This window comes from Amphiura filiformis, chromosome 2, assembly GCF_039555335.1.
Source record: "Amphiura filiformis chromosome 2, Afil_fr2py, whole genome shotgun sequence".
Taxonomy (NCBI): Eukaryota; Metazoa; Echinodermata; class Ophiuroidea; order Amphilepidida; family Amphiuridae; genus Amphiura; species Amphiura filiformis.
Genome location: NC_092629.1, coordinates 54,906,237 through 54,922,519, shown reverse-complemented (window position 1 = coordinate 54,922,519; position 16,283 = coordinate 54,906,237). Strand labels below are relative to the sequence as shown.

Genomic DNA, 16,283 nt, shown 5'->3' with positions numbered 1-16,283 from the left:
GGAAAATAATTATGTAATATAATTTATGATTATAATTATAATACTACAAACTCTGTTCATACATGTATATTCCAATGAATTATACATACTAGGCGGTTACCCGTATTTGGCGGTTCTCGGCTGTCGCGATTACCTGGCTGATGTTGACTGTACCCACCACATTTCATGCCCATATGACAGTTTTTAGTAATTTGACCTTGGATGACCCCAAAATGACCTTCCAAAAATTTGATTCTAAAAGTTGACTGTACCCACCAAGTTTCATGCGCATACGACATTTTTACTAATTTGACCTCAGATGACCCTGGGTGACCCCGGATGACCCCAAAATGACCTTCCAAAAAGTTGACTACAAAAGTTGACTGTACCTACCGAGTTTCATGCCCATACGATAGTTTTTACTAATTTGACCTCAGATGACCCCTGGATGACCTCGGGTGATCTTGGCCCACTAACTGAAACAAACTTGTTCTGTCTGAGGTCCAGATGCACCCACCCACCAAGTTTGAGGAACGTGCGACCCCTAGTCTCCGAGAAAATAGGCGGAAAACAGTTTTTACTAATTTGACCTCAGATGACCCCTGGGTGACCTTGACCCACTAATCAATACAAACTTGTTCTGTCCTAGGTCAAGATGCACCTACCCACCAAGTTTTATGCCCATATGACAGTTTTACTAATTTGACCCCTAGATGACCTCTGGTGACCTTGACCCACTAACCAATACAAACTTGTTCTGTCCCGGGTCAAGACGCACCCACCCGTCAAGTTTGAGGAACGTGCGACCCCCAGTCTCAGAGAAAAACAGTTTTTACTAATTTGACCCCTGGATGACCTTGAGTGACCTTGACCCACTAACCAATATAAACTCGTTCTTCCTCATACCAAGCTGCACCCACCCACCAAGTTTGAGGAACGTGCGACCCCTAGTCTCCGAGAAAAGAGGCGGACAGATGTACAGACAAACAGATGTACAGACAAACAGATGTACAGACAAACAGATGTACAGATTCTGGTGAATTATAGTAAGATGCTGGACCTTTTGAACTCGCATATGCTATAGGTGAGCTAACGAATTAACCTTGGTCTCTAGCCAAATTCCAAAGTTATAGTGCATTAAAAAAAAAAGACCTCTCAGTAAAATCAGCATAATATACTACCTCTTACATGCATTCATGCTATATAGCTGGGCTAATTAGCTATAGGCCTAGGTAATTAGCTATTGCTAAGGTCGCGTATATGTGTATGCGCAATTAGCTCTAGTTTTTCTTTCTTCGATAAATATTAACTGGAGGTCAGGTCATGTCCATATATGCGAAAAAATCCGGATAAAAGAGTTTTTCCGATAGTGTTACCTCAAAAACGCATAAAAAATATACAGAGCCAAATACGTAACAAAAAATTAGACCCACTCGATTTTTTTTCTTTCTTCGATAAATATTAACTGGAGGTCAAGTCATGTCCATTATGAGAAAAAATCCGGATGAAAGAGCTTTTCCGACAGTGTAACCTCCAAAACGCATACAAAAATGTATAGAGCCCAATACGTAACAAAAAATTAGACCCACTCGAATTTTTTTCTTTCTTCGATAAATATTAACCGGATGTCAAGTCATGTCCATATATGAGAAAAAATCCGGATAAAAGAGCTTTTCCGACAGTGTAACCTCCAAAACGCATAACGTAACAAAAAATTAGACCCACTCGAATTGTTTTCTTTCTTCGATAAATATTAACTGGAGGTCAAGTCATGTCCATATATGAGAAAAAATCCGGATAAAAGAGCTTTACCGACAGTGTAACCTCCAAAACACATAAAAAATGTAAAGAGCCCAATACGTAACAAAAAATTAGACCCACTCGAATTGTTTTCTTTGTTCGATAAATATTAACTGGAGGTCAGGTCATGTCCATATATGCGAAAAAATCCGGATAAAAGAGCTTTACCGACCGTGTTACGCATAAAGAATGTATAGAGCCCAATACGTAACAAAAAATTAGACCCACTCGAATTTTTTTCTTTCTTCGATAAATATTAAATGGAGGTCAGGTCATGTCCATATATGCGAAAAAATCCGGATAAAAGAGCTTTTCCGACAGTGTAACCTCCAAAACGCATAAAAAATGTAAAGAGCCCAATGCGTAACAAAAAATTAGACCCACTCGAATTTTTTTCTTTCTTCGATAATATTAACTGGAGGTCATGTCATGTCCATATATGCGAACAAATCCGGATAAAAGAGCTTTACCGACCGTGTAACGCATAAAGAATGTATAGAGCCCAATACGTAACAAAAAATTAGACCCATTCGAATTTTTTTCTTTCTTCGATAAATATTAACTGGAGGTCAGGTCATGTCCATATATGCAAAAAAATCCGGATACAAGAGCTTTTCCGACAGTGTAACCTCCAAAACGCATAAAAATGTAAAGAGCCCAATACGTAACAAAAAATTAGACCCACTCGAATGTTTTTCTTTCTTCGATAAATATTAACTGCAGGTCAGGTCATGTCCATATAGGCGTAAAAATCCGGATAAAAGAGCTTTTCCGACAGTGTAACCTCCAAAACACATAAAAAATGTAAAGAGCCCAATACGTAACAAAAAATTAGACCCACTCGAATTGTTTTCTTTGTTCGATAAATATTAACTGGAGGTCAGGTCATGTCCATATATGCGATAAATCCGGATAAAAGAGCTTTACCGACCGTGTTACGCATAAAGAATGTATAGAGCCCAATACGTAACAAAAAATTAGACCCACTCGAATTGTTTTCTTTCTTCGATAAATATTAAATGGAGGTCAAGTCATTTCCATATATGCGAAAAAATCCGGATAAAAGAGCTTTTCCGACAGTGTAACCTCCAAAACACATAAAAAATGTAAAGAGCCCAATACGTAACAAAAAATTACACCCACTCGAATTGTTTTCTTTGTTCGATAAATATTAACTGGAGGTCAGGTCATGTCCATATATGCGAAAAATCCGGATAAAAGAGCTTTACCGACCGTGTTACGCATAAAGAATGTATAGAGCCCAATACGTAACAAAAAATTAGACCCACTCGAATTTTTTTCTTTCTTCGATAAATATTAAATGGAGGTCAGGTCATGTCCATATATGCGAAAAAAATCCGGATAAAAGAGCTTTTCCGACAGTGTAACCTCCAAAACGCATAAAAAATGTAAAGAGCCCAATACGTAACAAAAAATTAGACCCACTCGAATTTTTTCTTTCTTCGATAAATATTAACTGGAGGTCAGCTCATGTCCATGTATGCGAAAAAATCCGGATAAAAGAGCTTTTCCGACAGTGTAACCTCCAAAACACATAAAAAATGTAAAGAGCCCAATACGTAACAAAAAATTAGACCAACTCGAATTTTTTTCTTTCTTCCATAAATATTAACTGGAGGTCAGCTCATGTCCATATTTGCGAAAAAATCCGGATAAAAGAACTTTACCGACAGTGTAACCTCCAAAACGCATAAAAATGCAAAGAGCCCAATACGTAACAAAAAATTAGACCCACTCGAATTTTTTCTTTGTTCGATAAATATTAACTGGAGGTCAGGTCATGTCCATATAATGCGAACAAATCCGGATAAAGGAGCTTTACCGACAGTGTAACCCATAAAGAATGTATAGAGCCCAATACGTAACAAAAAAATTAGACCCATTTGATTTTTTTTCTTTCTTCGATAAATATTAACTGGAGGTCAGCTCATGTCCATATATGCGAAAAAATCCGGATAAAAGAGCTTTACTGACAGTGTAACCTCCAAAACACATAAAAAATGTATAGAGCCCAATACGTAACAAAAAATTTGACCCACTCGAATATTTTTCTTTCTTCGATAAATATTAACCGGAGGTCAAGTCATGTCCATATAGGCGTAAAAATCCGGATTAAAGAGCTTTTCCGACAGTGTAACCTCCAAAACGCATAAAAATGTAAAGAGCCCAATACGTAACAAAAAATTAGACCCACTCGAATTTTTTTTTTTTCTTTCTTCGATAAATATTAACTGGAGGTCAGCTCATGTCCATATATGCGAAAAAATCCGGATAAAGAGCTTTACCGACAGTGTAACCTCCAAAACACATAAAAAATGTATAGAGCCCAATACGTAACAAAAAAAATCCAGCCGAAAAACACTGACAAATATGTTGTTCTAAAAATACTCAAAATGACTCTAGAAAGAGTCACAAATGACTCAAAATGAGTTACTGGGTCAATATAAAGTAATTCTATAACAAAAACACGCACTAATAACCATAATTTGCTTTAAAAATAACCAGAGCCCAATACGTAACAAGAAAAATTCACTGTCAAATTTTTTTCTAGAAGACTCAAAATGACTCAAAATGAGTTACTGAGTCAATATAAAGTAATTCTATAACAAAAACATGCACCTAATAACCATAATCAGCTTTGTTCTAGAATTATTCAAAATGACTCAAAATGAGTTACCGGGTCAATATAAAGTAAGTTTATAGCAAACAAAAAATGTAACTAATCACCACAATAACCAGAGACCAATACGTAACAAAAAAAATTCTAAGTCTAGAGAAAAAACACTGTAAAAAATAATTTTCTAGAACGACTCAAAATTACTCAAAAGGATTTACTGAGTCAATATAAAGTAATTCTATAACAAAAACATGCACCTAAAACCCATAATTTGCTTTAAAAATAACCAGAGCCCAATACGTAACAAAAAAATTCTAAGTCTAGAGAAAAAACACTGTCAAAATTTTTTTTCTAGAAAGACTCAAAATGACTCAAAAGGATTTACTTAGTCAATATAAAGTAATTCTATAACAAAAACATGCACCCAAAACCCATAATTTGCTTTAAAAATAACCAGAGCCCAATACGTAACAAAAAAATTCTAAGGCTAGAGAAAAAACACTGTCAAAATTTTTTTTTTTAGAAAGACTCAAAATGACTCAAAAGGATTTACTGAGTCAATATAAAGTAATTCTATAACAAAAACATGCACCTAAAACCCATAATTTGCTTTAAAAATAACCAGAGCCCAATACGTAACAAAAAAATTTTAAGTCTAGAGAAAACACTGTCAAAATTTTTTTTTCTAGAAAGAATCAAAATGGCTCAAAAGGATTTACTGAGTCAATATAAAGTAATTCTATAACAAAAACATGCACCTAAAACCCATCATTTGCTTTAAAAATAACCAGAGCCCAATACGTAACAAAAAAAAATTCTAAGTCTAGAGAAAAAACACTGTCAATTTTTTTTTTTTTTTAGAAAGACTCAAAATGACTCAAAAGGATTTACTGAGTAATATAAAGTAATTCTATAACAAAAACATGCATTTAATCATGATAATGTCCTTTTAAAATAACCAGAGGCCAATACGTAACAAATAAATTCCAAGTCTAGAGATAAAACACTGTCAAATATTTTGTTCTAGAAAGACTCAAAATGAGTTACTGGGTCAATATAAAGTACTTCTATAAAAACACATGCACATAATATCCATAATTTGCTTGAAAAACAACCGGAGCCCAATACGTAACAAAAAATGTATAGAGCCCAATACGTAACAAAAACCACTACAGAGGGAGGGAGTATGAATAAAGTAATTTTAATCAAATTTTAGTTTTGTTACGTATTGGGCGGGATGAATTATTTTTTGCCACTTTTTGTTCTAGGTAGAAGAGGTTGAGCCCAATACGTATCAAATTGATACGTACTGGGACTTTGTTACGTACTGGGCTCTTACACACGTCCACATACACGCTATGAGAGGACGTAATAAGTACGGGAAAAAGCGGTACTATAAAGAAAAATTAAATTAAAATGACAAAAGAAGTACGAGTAATAGGCCAACGGTTAAAGTAACTAAATGAAACGGGCACGAAACAATGAAGGAAAGAAACTAATCAGGAAATGTAAGAAAAAAGAAGCTAAAATAATGAGAACATAATTAAATAAAAAACATGGAATTGGGAAATCACAAGCAGCAAATAAAAAAAAAGAAGCTAAAAGGGAAATGTAAGTAATAACAGATTTAAACAATAATTGGAACGGGGTTAAATAAATAAGTAACATGGAAACGGAAAATCACAAGCTAAGCAGCAAAAAAAATGTTCAAATGGGAACAAAATAGCCCCATGTAGAAGAAACTGAAAAGAAAGGAAAAAAGGAAATGTAAGAATAGACAGATTTATATAAATAAAATGTACCTTTTCAATGATTTTACCTGTTCAGTAATTCTTCCTGTTATAGTGAACGCTCCCATTTGCCGCGCGAAGCGCGGGTATCCCGCTAGTCTATATAATGAGCGATGTTGTGGAAAACCTTCTACGGGACTATGGAACCTGCAAAAGTTGCAGCAAATCGGTGAAAACAAATCATAAATGCAGACAGAAATGTCTCCTATCAGCTTTATCTGATAAGATTGGATATCAGGTCAGCTGCATAGGAAGGGTTATAGGGTCTATTGCCATTTGGTCTAATTCCCGTTTCGTCTGTATTCAATTGGTCTATTACCAGAAAGACTATCGCCATTTAGTCTAATAATCATATAGTCTAGTGTCCATATAGTCTAATATTGTTTGGTCTAATAACCAGTATGTCTACTAACCATATAGTCTAATAACCATTTGGTCTAATATTTTTTGATAACCATTTGGTCTAATAACCATTTGGTCTAATACTCCTATGGTCTAATAGCCATTTAGTCTAATACCATTTCGTCTAATAACCTGTTTGGTCTAATAACCAGTATGTCTACTAACCATATAGTCTAATAATCATTTGGTCTACTATTTTTGATAACCATTTGGCAGTAATAACCGTTTGGTCTAATACTCCTATGGTCTAATAGCCATTTAGTCTAATACCATTTCGTCTATTGGCCAATTCGTCTAAAAAATTGCCATTTCGTCTACTTTTGGTTACGGGCTGAAAATACATGTAATAAGGTGAGCATGTGGAATGAGATGAGCACATAAAACAAACGTACTACATGTATCAAATCTTATCTGACAGTAAAAACTAACATTTTATAAACAGAGGAAGAGGCTTACGCATCATACACTGGAACATGGAAACATTCACACATTACAACTAGCGCACGAGATCAAATTAATGATGCTTAATCGTTATTCTTAATATATCAATATACAGGGGAAAGAAGAATTACGCATCGCACACTAGCACAGTTAAACATGCATTTACAAATGGAAACATAACATGCATAGGCAGATATACCAGAGAAAAAAACTCCGGACATAAAAAGCTTTAAAAAAAAGACCATCGAATAGGCTGGGATAAACAGGTGTATTCACCTCAGAACCATCCCACCTAGAAAAGACCAAAATAAAATTTGGAAAAAAAATGAGTGGACTGCCAGGGGCAAAATCTTACATGGGCCTACAATTTGATCAGCGGCAAGCAGAAGACATCATGAAGACTTCAAATTCAATGACCCAATCAGCTTTTTAGTAGATATATATTGAACCATACCTTAAACATGTGAACATTGCAAAATACCCCTTTAAGGCGAACTTGAAGTAGAGGTATCTGGAGAAGGGAAGCAACGAGCATGTAGGTAGTTGGCTTAGTGGTAATGCATTGAGTTTCAGAACCGCGAGGTCCTGGGTTCGATTCCCAGCTCTGCCTACTTTTTTCATGGCTGAGAAAAATATCAATTTCTGAACTGCTAACTTATTTGGCGCGCGATCTGAGCTATTCCTTTTCTGATGGCTGTGTCTCTTGAAGGCACACCCCTCTGGAATCCAAACCAGGTTCCTGCCCATTACACATCCTTTAAGCATCTGGGCAAATGTTTATTTGGCAGATTACGATCGTGCTTGTGAAAGTAGGGCAATTGTGTTGATATCGTGTCGTCAACTCAAGCTCAAGTACCCCGTTTGCATTATTGTTTACAAACTTCAAACGGGGGTGGAGAGCCTCTATTTATTGCTGAGGTGAACCTTCCGAAATTTAAGTCACAAAAGGGCAACAGCATAACCCGTGGCTAGCACTAATCTTTCAATAGAAAATAAGGTCAAGCGAAAGGAGGATAATGTCGCATGACATCAAATTATTTTATGTTTATAATAATTGTAAAAGAAGATGATGCAAAAAATAACTAAATATTATCGATTTTGATTTCTATGATCATTCAAAAGCAAACAAAGCATGACCTGAGATAAAAATGTTCTATGATTTCAATTGTGCAAATTAATGATAACGAAAAAGTTTAGAATATTTCATTTAATAATTCATAGTGTTAAGGAACAACTTTTAGCGACATTATTCTTATTTCGGTAAAGAATTCAAGACATCGACACCTCCCCTACTGAGCCAAACCACGTTTTCTCCCAAGTCTGAGAATTGAATGAGAAATCAGTTTGTTTTCAAGATGTCTTGCAGTCACAGTGGGTCGTTTTTGTTTCTTACATCATTTCTGTTCCTATTCGTTGTCGGGATTACAGGTAGGTTTTATATTTTGTATATCTACAAGTAATCTTTATTACATTCGAGATATTTACGATGTTATGTTTCCATGAGCAATGAAAGTGAGTGCGGTAATTTTTGGCTCCACAGTGGCCAAGAAATGAACGAACATTTCCTCATATTGTTTTCGTCATGTACAAATAAGTGAAATTACGAATAGCTTACACTTCGTGGAATGCTTTGGTTTTTTTTGTTACCGTGTCCACGTCACCTTTGGAAAAGAGGAAAACTTAACCTCGTAATTAGTGTAGGCTTGTTGTTACATTTATAGTCCGTAGTAATTAAAGGTATAATATTACAGAAGATCTCGACAATGACAATTGCTAATAATAATATCAGGACGTTAACGTGATTGGCTATAGTTTTGACGTCTATGGAATGGTTACAACAATAATTGAAAAAAAAAAACACCTTTACCATTATATAAATTGAGTACGTATACCTTCTTTGAGTACGTATAAATGAACGTACGTGCATGACATCATGGGTAGCCATACCTATAGAGCATATATTGATTGCCAATCTGTTATCTACGCCATGGTATGTAGGCTAACTTGGCACAGGTTCATAGTTTTACTGTTTAGGACGAATAATAAAAGAGACAAATTGTGATAGCCGGGCATGGAATCATGGGTCGACATACCTAGAGGCACATTGTGTGTCAATCTGTTATCTACGCCATCGTATGTAAAATGGCGCAGGTTCAGAGATTTACTGTTTACGACGAATATCAATAACAAAAAAGGTGGCGGGCTGTTGATAACTTAATGATAAGCATTGTTTTTTTGCCCTGCGGGGCCATTTTATATTAGAACTCCATTTTTGAGTTCGGGGCAAAAAACAACAAAAATGTAGTTTTCAAAGAGACAAAAACACACACACACACACCCCCCCCACACACACAAAAACATTTCGAGCAGATAAACTGTTCTTCATCAGGAAAAACAGTTTAAAAAGTCAAAAACTGAAGGCAAGTTCAAATAGAACTCAGTGCCAAACAAGACAACAAGCTGTATCTTTACTCAATGAAAGCATGTTCATTGCTATTTATAATCTGTTTATTACAGGACATAATGACTCCGACGTCAGTACCATCAATGAGCTAAAAGAGTCTTCAGAGCTTGCTTTCTTCAAGTATTTCTTCCAGGGTCCACCAGGAAAAGATGGCCGCGATGGTCGAGATGGAAGAGATGGGCATGGTAAGGAAGATCAAACGAAGCTCCAGACTTATAACTGACAGTATGAATTTGTACTTGAACAAAAAATAATTGGAAAGGTCCATTTGTTTGTTTGTTTGGAAAGTTTTTTCAAGCATCTGCGTATCAATGGATAGCTACATTATTCCCCTTTACAATTCATATTATAATAAGTAAATGTGAACCTTGATATCAAGAACAGGTCAAAATGTTATCAATACTTGCATTGATATGACAACATTTAACATTTTTGGTAATTTTTAGATGGCGCCCCAGCACCAGCATGCTCATCAGTAGATTCAAGAGGTATACAAGGTCCACCTGGAGAGCCCGGCAGAGGTAAGCTTACTTAAACCTTTATCCTTTGCCCTAGAACAACTATCGTGGCCTTCAGACACTATGTTCAATGCTTTTATATCAGTTTTGTATCCGTTACAAAGCTAATTAATTTCGGAGTGCACGATAAAAAGGAATTCCGTGTTACTTGTCGGAAAAAAAATCGTTTCTAAAATGATTCGTGTCTCTACATTCAATTAACATTAAAATCAATAGTAATTATGACTATCGGCTGTCACAAAGGGCCGCCTGTCTAGTTATTTATAGGTTAATAAATGCGTATCACTTGTTGGGAGTGAAAATGTACAAAATAATGCACGCTTACTGAGAGGTTGATGCGTCTAATGCACGAGCCCCGAAGGGGGGAGTGCATTCTCGACCAACATGGGATACGCATTTATTAATCTATTTCATACACGAGAAAAAAATCCCATGATTTTCGCTATTTTTATAACAAAATTGTTACTAAATATGTTGGAAAATGCAAGCAAATATACATGCATCCACCCGCAAGAAAAATGAACGCGTCCGAAAGCACTGTGCGTATTACGCGGGGTGCGCGCCCGTGCAATTTACATACACGGCTAGTAATTTACTAACGTGTGCTCTGATTGGTTCTTACTATCTAGTAGTGCATGAAAAAGGTTTAAACTATAAATCAGTATCTACAGGGTGTCACCCCACACAAAACACACACACACATACACACCAAAAATAGTTTGATTAAATTTCTTACTTTCTTACTTTGCTGTTTCTTGCTTTGTTTTTATTTACAACATAAGTCATTTCTCATTCTGGGGATAAAAAGTAGCCCTTAAAAGGTGTTTGGTTTATCTTTGGTTCTTCTGAAGTGCTGCTCTGCCCTCTACCTGGTTGTCTCCTTGGCGAATACAGGTTTCAGTCCTTGTCCGCATAGAATCAATTGCATTGCGTGCCATTCCTGTGCGCCGCATACTTGCGAATACTGCAGTAATACATTTCATCTTGGAGGCTAACTGGTGGACCTCACTCATAGACGTTGCTTTGGATTTTGACCCAAAGGAAGAAATCAAGTGGTGTATGAGTCATGACCCATTACAAACCCTGTTTGCTATCCGGGGACAGAGTGAAAAACAGGTACATTTCTTTAAAAGGGCATACAAAAGGTGTGACCCGATTGAAATACAGGGTGTCCCTAAAAAAAGAGGCCCCTCGTTGCGCCCCCTTTTTCTCCTATTTCTGACAAATTGATCAAATGTATTTTGGTATTTAAAGAAACCTTAAATCGTTAGCTTTAATAAACCAAAACAAATATTTCAATCGGCTCACAATTTTTGAAGATATACCCTCTTTAAGAAATGTACCCGTTTTTCAATCTGTCCACGGATGAGGTTGGACTACATCAAAGATTTAAACGATACACACGGTTAATTACATGGATAGATAATAGCATTAGGCTTGGGAAAGCATTCACTATAAGCGAGGATCACCAGCTAGTTTCAAACATCTTCGCAACTCCGTATTACTGAACATGGTTCACACAGCAAAGACAACATGTTTGTCAACTATGTTATTGTAATTGGCAAGCTTTGTATTAGCAAATATAGATATGGTAATCACCCCAATCTTCTCTTTTTGTTTGATAATGAACTCAAAATTCGCAATGTATCTAATTGTTCAACTTAATTTCTTATATTTGTATATTTTATATAGTGTAATGCAATAATCTGTGTGTTCTGAAAATATGTGATTTAATGATTTAAATATGTCTAATATGTGGTTTTCGTAATATGTACAATAAAGGCTTATGCCTGACAACTCGTCAAAAAAAAAAAAAAAAACCCGTATTACTGCTGCATTTGCAAGTATCCGGCGCACAAGGATGGCATGCAATAGCAATTGATGCAATGAGGACTAGGGCTGAAACCTGTATTCGTCAAAGGAAGCAACCAGGTAGAGGGCAGAGCAGCACAGTAAACTCACTTCAAAGGAACCAAAGACAAACTAAACAGCCCTTTTCAGGGCTACCTTTTATTCCAAAAAGAGGAATACAGGACACCCTGTAATTGTGTTTGTTTATTAAAGCTAACGATTAAAGGTCTCTTAATATACCAATATACATGGTAAAGAAGAATTACGCATCGGACACAAGCAAAATTAAACATAAAATTACAAATGTAAACTTGACATACATAGGCAGATATACCAGAGTAAAAACTCCGGACATACCTGCCTTTGCGGGGACTTGAACCCCATACCTCTCGCTTGTGAGGCGAGTGGTTATGATTGTCTTTATTAACCTGTGATAACTATACAAGCCCGTAGCCAGGATAGATTTAAATTTATTATTATTGTTATATAATCAAATACTATTATTGCAATAATGATTTATTGACAGATGGACTAATGGGCGCTATTGGAACACCCGGAAAGGTGGGCCCGCAGGGTTTGAGAGGCTTACAGGGCCCTCAGGGGTCACCGGGGTCACCAGGGCCCCCTGGGGCTGACGCTACTAATCCTGTTATTTCTGGTGCAGTTTATATTCGATGGGGCCGATCAACATGTCCTTCTACTGCTGATTTGGTTTATAATGGTAAGTGTAAATATTGAGCTTGGTTTACTCTGTCTAGTTTATTTAGGCCTTTATGTGATCAGTCAGTAGCGGTGGTAACCTTACAATTTAGGGGGGATTTTGTGCCGGTTGCACTGGGAACTTTGTGCGCGAAGCACAGAAAAAATTTAGTTCAAAATCATGAATGTAAAGTTTAGTTTTTTATTGCGCGCGAAGGGCGTAAAATGTTTGCAATGTTGTCCAAAAACACGGTGTTTTGCGGCTCAAATGGAAAATGCACAGCCACGGTGTAATTATTGCTTCATTTACCCTTAAGTTGGAAGTTTAGAGGAGACGTCACCCATAAAATAATTTAGAGGGGAACGTGTCCTCCCGTCACCCAACTTGTGCCGCATATGTGTGATTAAATTAGTGTTTGTAATCATAATTATTTGAAACAGGTCTAGCTGGTGGAGAATATCACGGTCACCAAGGAGGCGGCTCCAACTATCTTTGTCTTCCGCCAACACCGGAATATGACGAACATCAATCAGGTGATGAAGGGGCGAGAGGCTTCGTATACAGTGCTGAATATCAGACGAGCACCTTCCCGCCTTTTGCATCGAAACACGATCACGAAGTTCCATGTGTCGCCTGTCACGCAACTAATCGAGGGAGCATCCTAATGATCCCAGCAATGAAGACGTGTCCCACCGGATGGACGGAAGAGTATCACGGTTATCTTATGACAGATTATTATCAACACCGCAGACGCGACTTTGTTTGCATGGATCGTTCTCCAGAAAATTGGTCGGGTAGTAGTAGCGGCGATCAGAATGGGGCTCTGTTTTACCCAGTTGAAGGGCGTTGTGGTGGTGGAAATGCTGGTAATTTGCCTTGTCCACCTTATACGAGTGGTCGAGAACTATCCTGCGTCATTTGTACGAAATAAGATACGCCTTTTATAATGTATCGCGAAATGTTTACTGATACAGGATCGTGGTTTTTGATGTTTTCTGGTCTTGATTATTTTAGAGAGACTCTTTTGTCTCACACAGACTGCCCAAAGTTAGACATAAAACAGTTATTTAAAAAGGTATAAAGGAGATACCTTCTCTCTGTCGGGGTAAACGGTACTATAATATTTTGTCAAATTATACAAACTATAAGCGTAGTGGTATCCGTGCGGCGCGTATTAATATCCACAAGATCCTATATGCACACGTCGTGCGCGTATACGCGAGTGTTAACGCTTAAAAGGTACCTTGAAAAAGATTATGTTTAAATGTAATTACCCAGATATTTAGTTTGATGATTTTAGGAGTTATATTTCAGCTACAAGCAGAAGTCACTCATCCTTGCCTCATCCAGATTATTATGTCGACGTGGAGATAAAAATAAGTCGGAATTATTCTAGACCATGAAGTTATATCAGTCATATCATTGATCTGTGTATTTCCTGTTTGTACATTCGATCCATCAAAATATCTGGTTTTATCTAAAAAAACCCACATATTTGACAAGTCCGCATAAAACTTTTCATTATATGTGATATAAAAATTCGCCTAATGCCGTACATGCGCTCCTTTGCCTTAGTGTAAATTCCAGGTACAGCCTGCAGAAATAAAAGAATTAAACGTTAAATTGCTGGTGGGATTTTTACAGGAGGGCACTTTTAGTTTGTGTCTATAATTCCAGTTATGTCACAGGAGCCCATATGCGCTATTAGACGAATCTTCACGGTAATTTATTTTTTGTGCACTAATATATGTTTAAGGGTCTTAATATCTGAAAGGGTCGACCGTCATGTTACGATAACGAGGCACATAATATGTTGCTAATAATATAATTGTCATGCAACTACGTATACCTTGCCGATCTGGTGTTTGTGAAACGGGCCACATTAATGTTGTGGTAAAATACGTTAACAATTGCATACTTTACTCGAAGTGTCAAACATTTAAAACTTCGTTTCATAAATTGGAACTATACCGAGTCGTATAATAATATTTGCAATTATTATGCTTTTCAAGTTCGTTCATATTTTATACTTCCGGTGGTTTTTAAGTTGGATTGTCATCATGGTACAGTACTTTGAGCACGTACTAACCAGTGCTAGACGTATCGAAACATGTAGAACAAATCAAGTAGTAATTTTTGTTTGGCAAAACCAGTAAGTTTTACTTACTAATATTTCGTCCATCTCGTCGGAGGACTTCATCAGATGTGAGCATCTGATCCACTTTCCTGGGAAACTGGCTTCCGGTTTTGAGTAGTCTTACTTCCAGTCTTCAAAAGTGGGTCAAATACGTGACTTAGGAAATAAGTGCCTTCCTCTCTATTCATGGTCTTGGTCCCCCTCTTTCTGATCTCCATCGCTTCTCGTACTTCTCTTGACTTTCTGACATGCTCCTTGCCCAGTATCTTGGAGTCATCCCAATTGACTACATGATTTGCCCTTGCGACATGATCCGATATGGCTGACTTTGTTTGTTCTTGCTCGGATGCCCTACGTTCTGACCGAGTAAACTTTTTCTCGTTGGCTTTCTTTACTTCCGCTTTGTGCTCCGCAAGTCTTATCCCAAACAGACGCGAGGTTTCGCCCACATAAGTGAGATCGCAATTTTGGCAGCCAATCTCATAAATACAATTGCCTGTTTTTAGCTTGTCTCTTTTGTCTTTGGGGTGGACCAGGATTTTTTTGAGGGTTTGATGAGGTTTCATAGCGGTGTCGACTTTATGCTTCTTGAAAATTCTTTGAACACGCTCGGAAATTCCATTGACATAAGGGAGCACTACCATACCCTTGCTTTTGTCCTCATTCTTTTGGTCTTTCTTTGCGGTAGGTTTCACAGCTGGTTTTGTTTTAAGTTGCATTTTTGATTTCACTTGGTCTACTGCCCATTTTGGATAGCCACAGTTTTTTAGGGCTCCTCGCACATGTTTCTCTTCATTTGCTCTGTCCGTTTCGTCCGTGACCACGCTGTACATGCGATCAAACAAGGTACGGACTACACCCATTTTCTGATGGAGAGGGTGTTCTGACTTAAAACTGAGATATTGGTCAGTGTGGGTTGGTTTCCTGTATACCAGGAGCTTTACCGAACCATCAGGTTTCCGGACAATTAACGTGTCGAGAAATGGAATTTTTCCTTCTTTCTCTTCTTCATAGGTGAATTTTATACTGTCTGTTTTGTCGATTGTGTTGAGGTGATCGGTTAAGTTTTGAACTTGGCCTGCTTTGATTATTTCTAGAACATCATCCACATAGCGACGCCAATACCGTGGCTTACAATCAATCGGGGCAGTCGCGATTGCTTGCTGTTCCAGAAATTCCATAAAGAAATTTGCTATGATGGGGCTCCGACGAGATGGACGAAATATTAGTAAGTAAAACTTACTGGTTTTGCCAAACAAAAATTACTACTTGATTTGATTCACAAACCTGATGAATCTATTCACTGAATGTAGAACAAAGCTGTTTTTTGTTGCTATTTTATGTATAGATTTTGACTCATTACCATATTACTTTATGCGTATTACTTTTGTGATGAGTTTGTTTTTTAATGTAAGACACTGGTTCTCGGGAGGTTAAAGCATTCGAATGAACAGGGATGATGAAAGAAAACAGAAATAATAGTTTAAAAAAGTGTATAGACTAATGACGTACCAAAACATGTAGAACATACCTAGGCTTCTAATGATATTTTAATGTTAATAC

The 16,283-nt window shown here is 37.0% G+C and overlaps 2 protein-coding genes across 2 annotated transcripts; one reads left to right on the top strand and one right to left on the bottom strand.

Moving 5' to 3' along the window:
* Positions 1 to 8,405: 8,405 nt before the first annotated feature.
* Positions 8,406 to 14,527, top strand: LOC140146401 (uncharacterized). Its single transcript, XM_072168235.1, has 5 exons — positions 8,406 to 8,478; positions 9,568 to 9,699; positions 9,961 to 10,035; positions 12,410 to 12,604; positions 13,024 to 14,527. The coding sequence occupies exons 1-5, from the start codon at positions 8,406 to 8,408 to the stop codon at positions 13,512 to 13,514; spliced, it is 966 nt and encodes a 321-aa protein (XP_072024336.1). The 3' UTR covers positions 13,515 to 14,527.
* LOC140141483 (uncharacterized) lies at positions 13,613 to 15,901 on the bottom strand. Its single transcript, XM_072163369.1, has 2 exons — positions 14,951 to 15,901; positions 13,613 to 13,621 (listed from the first exon to the last, which is right to left on the bottom strand). The coding sequence occupies exons 1-2, from the start codon at positions 15,899 to 15,901 to the stop codon at positions 13,613 to 13,615; spliced, it is 960 nt and encodes a 319-aa protein (XP_072019470.1).
* Between the last annotated feature and the right edge of the window lie 382 nt (positions 15,902 to 16,283).

Coding starts and splice junctions, on each gene's coding strand:
- LOC140146401 (XM_072168235.1), top strand. CDS start 8,406: ATGTCTTGCAGTCACAGTGGGTCGTTTTTGTTTCTTACATCATTTCTG. Junction 10,036..12,409: donor ACCTGGAGAGCCCGGCAGAG/GTAAGCTTACTT, acceptor ATTTATTGACAG/ATGGACTAATGGGCGCTATT. Junction 12,605..13,023: donor TGCTGATTTGGTTTATAATG/GTAAGTGTAAAT, acceptor TATTTGAAACAG/GTCTAGCTGGTGGAGAATAT.
- LOC140141483 (XM_072163369.1), bottom strand. CDS start 15,901: ATGGAATTTCTGGAACAGCAAGCAATCGCGACTGCCCCGATTGATTGT.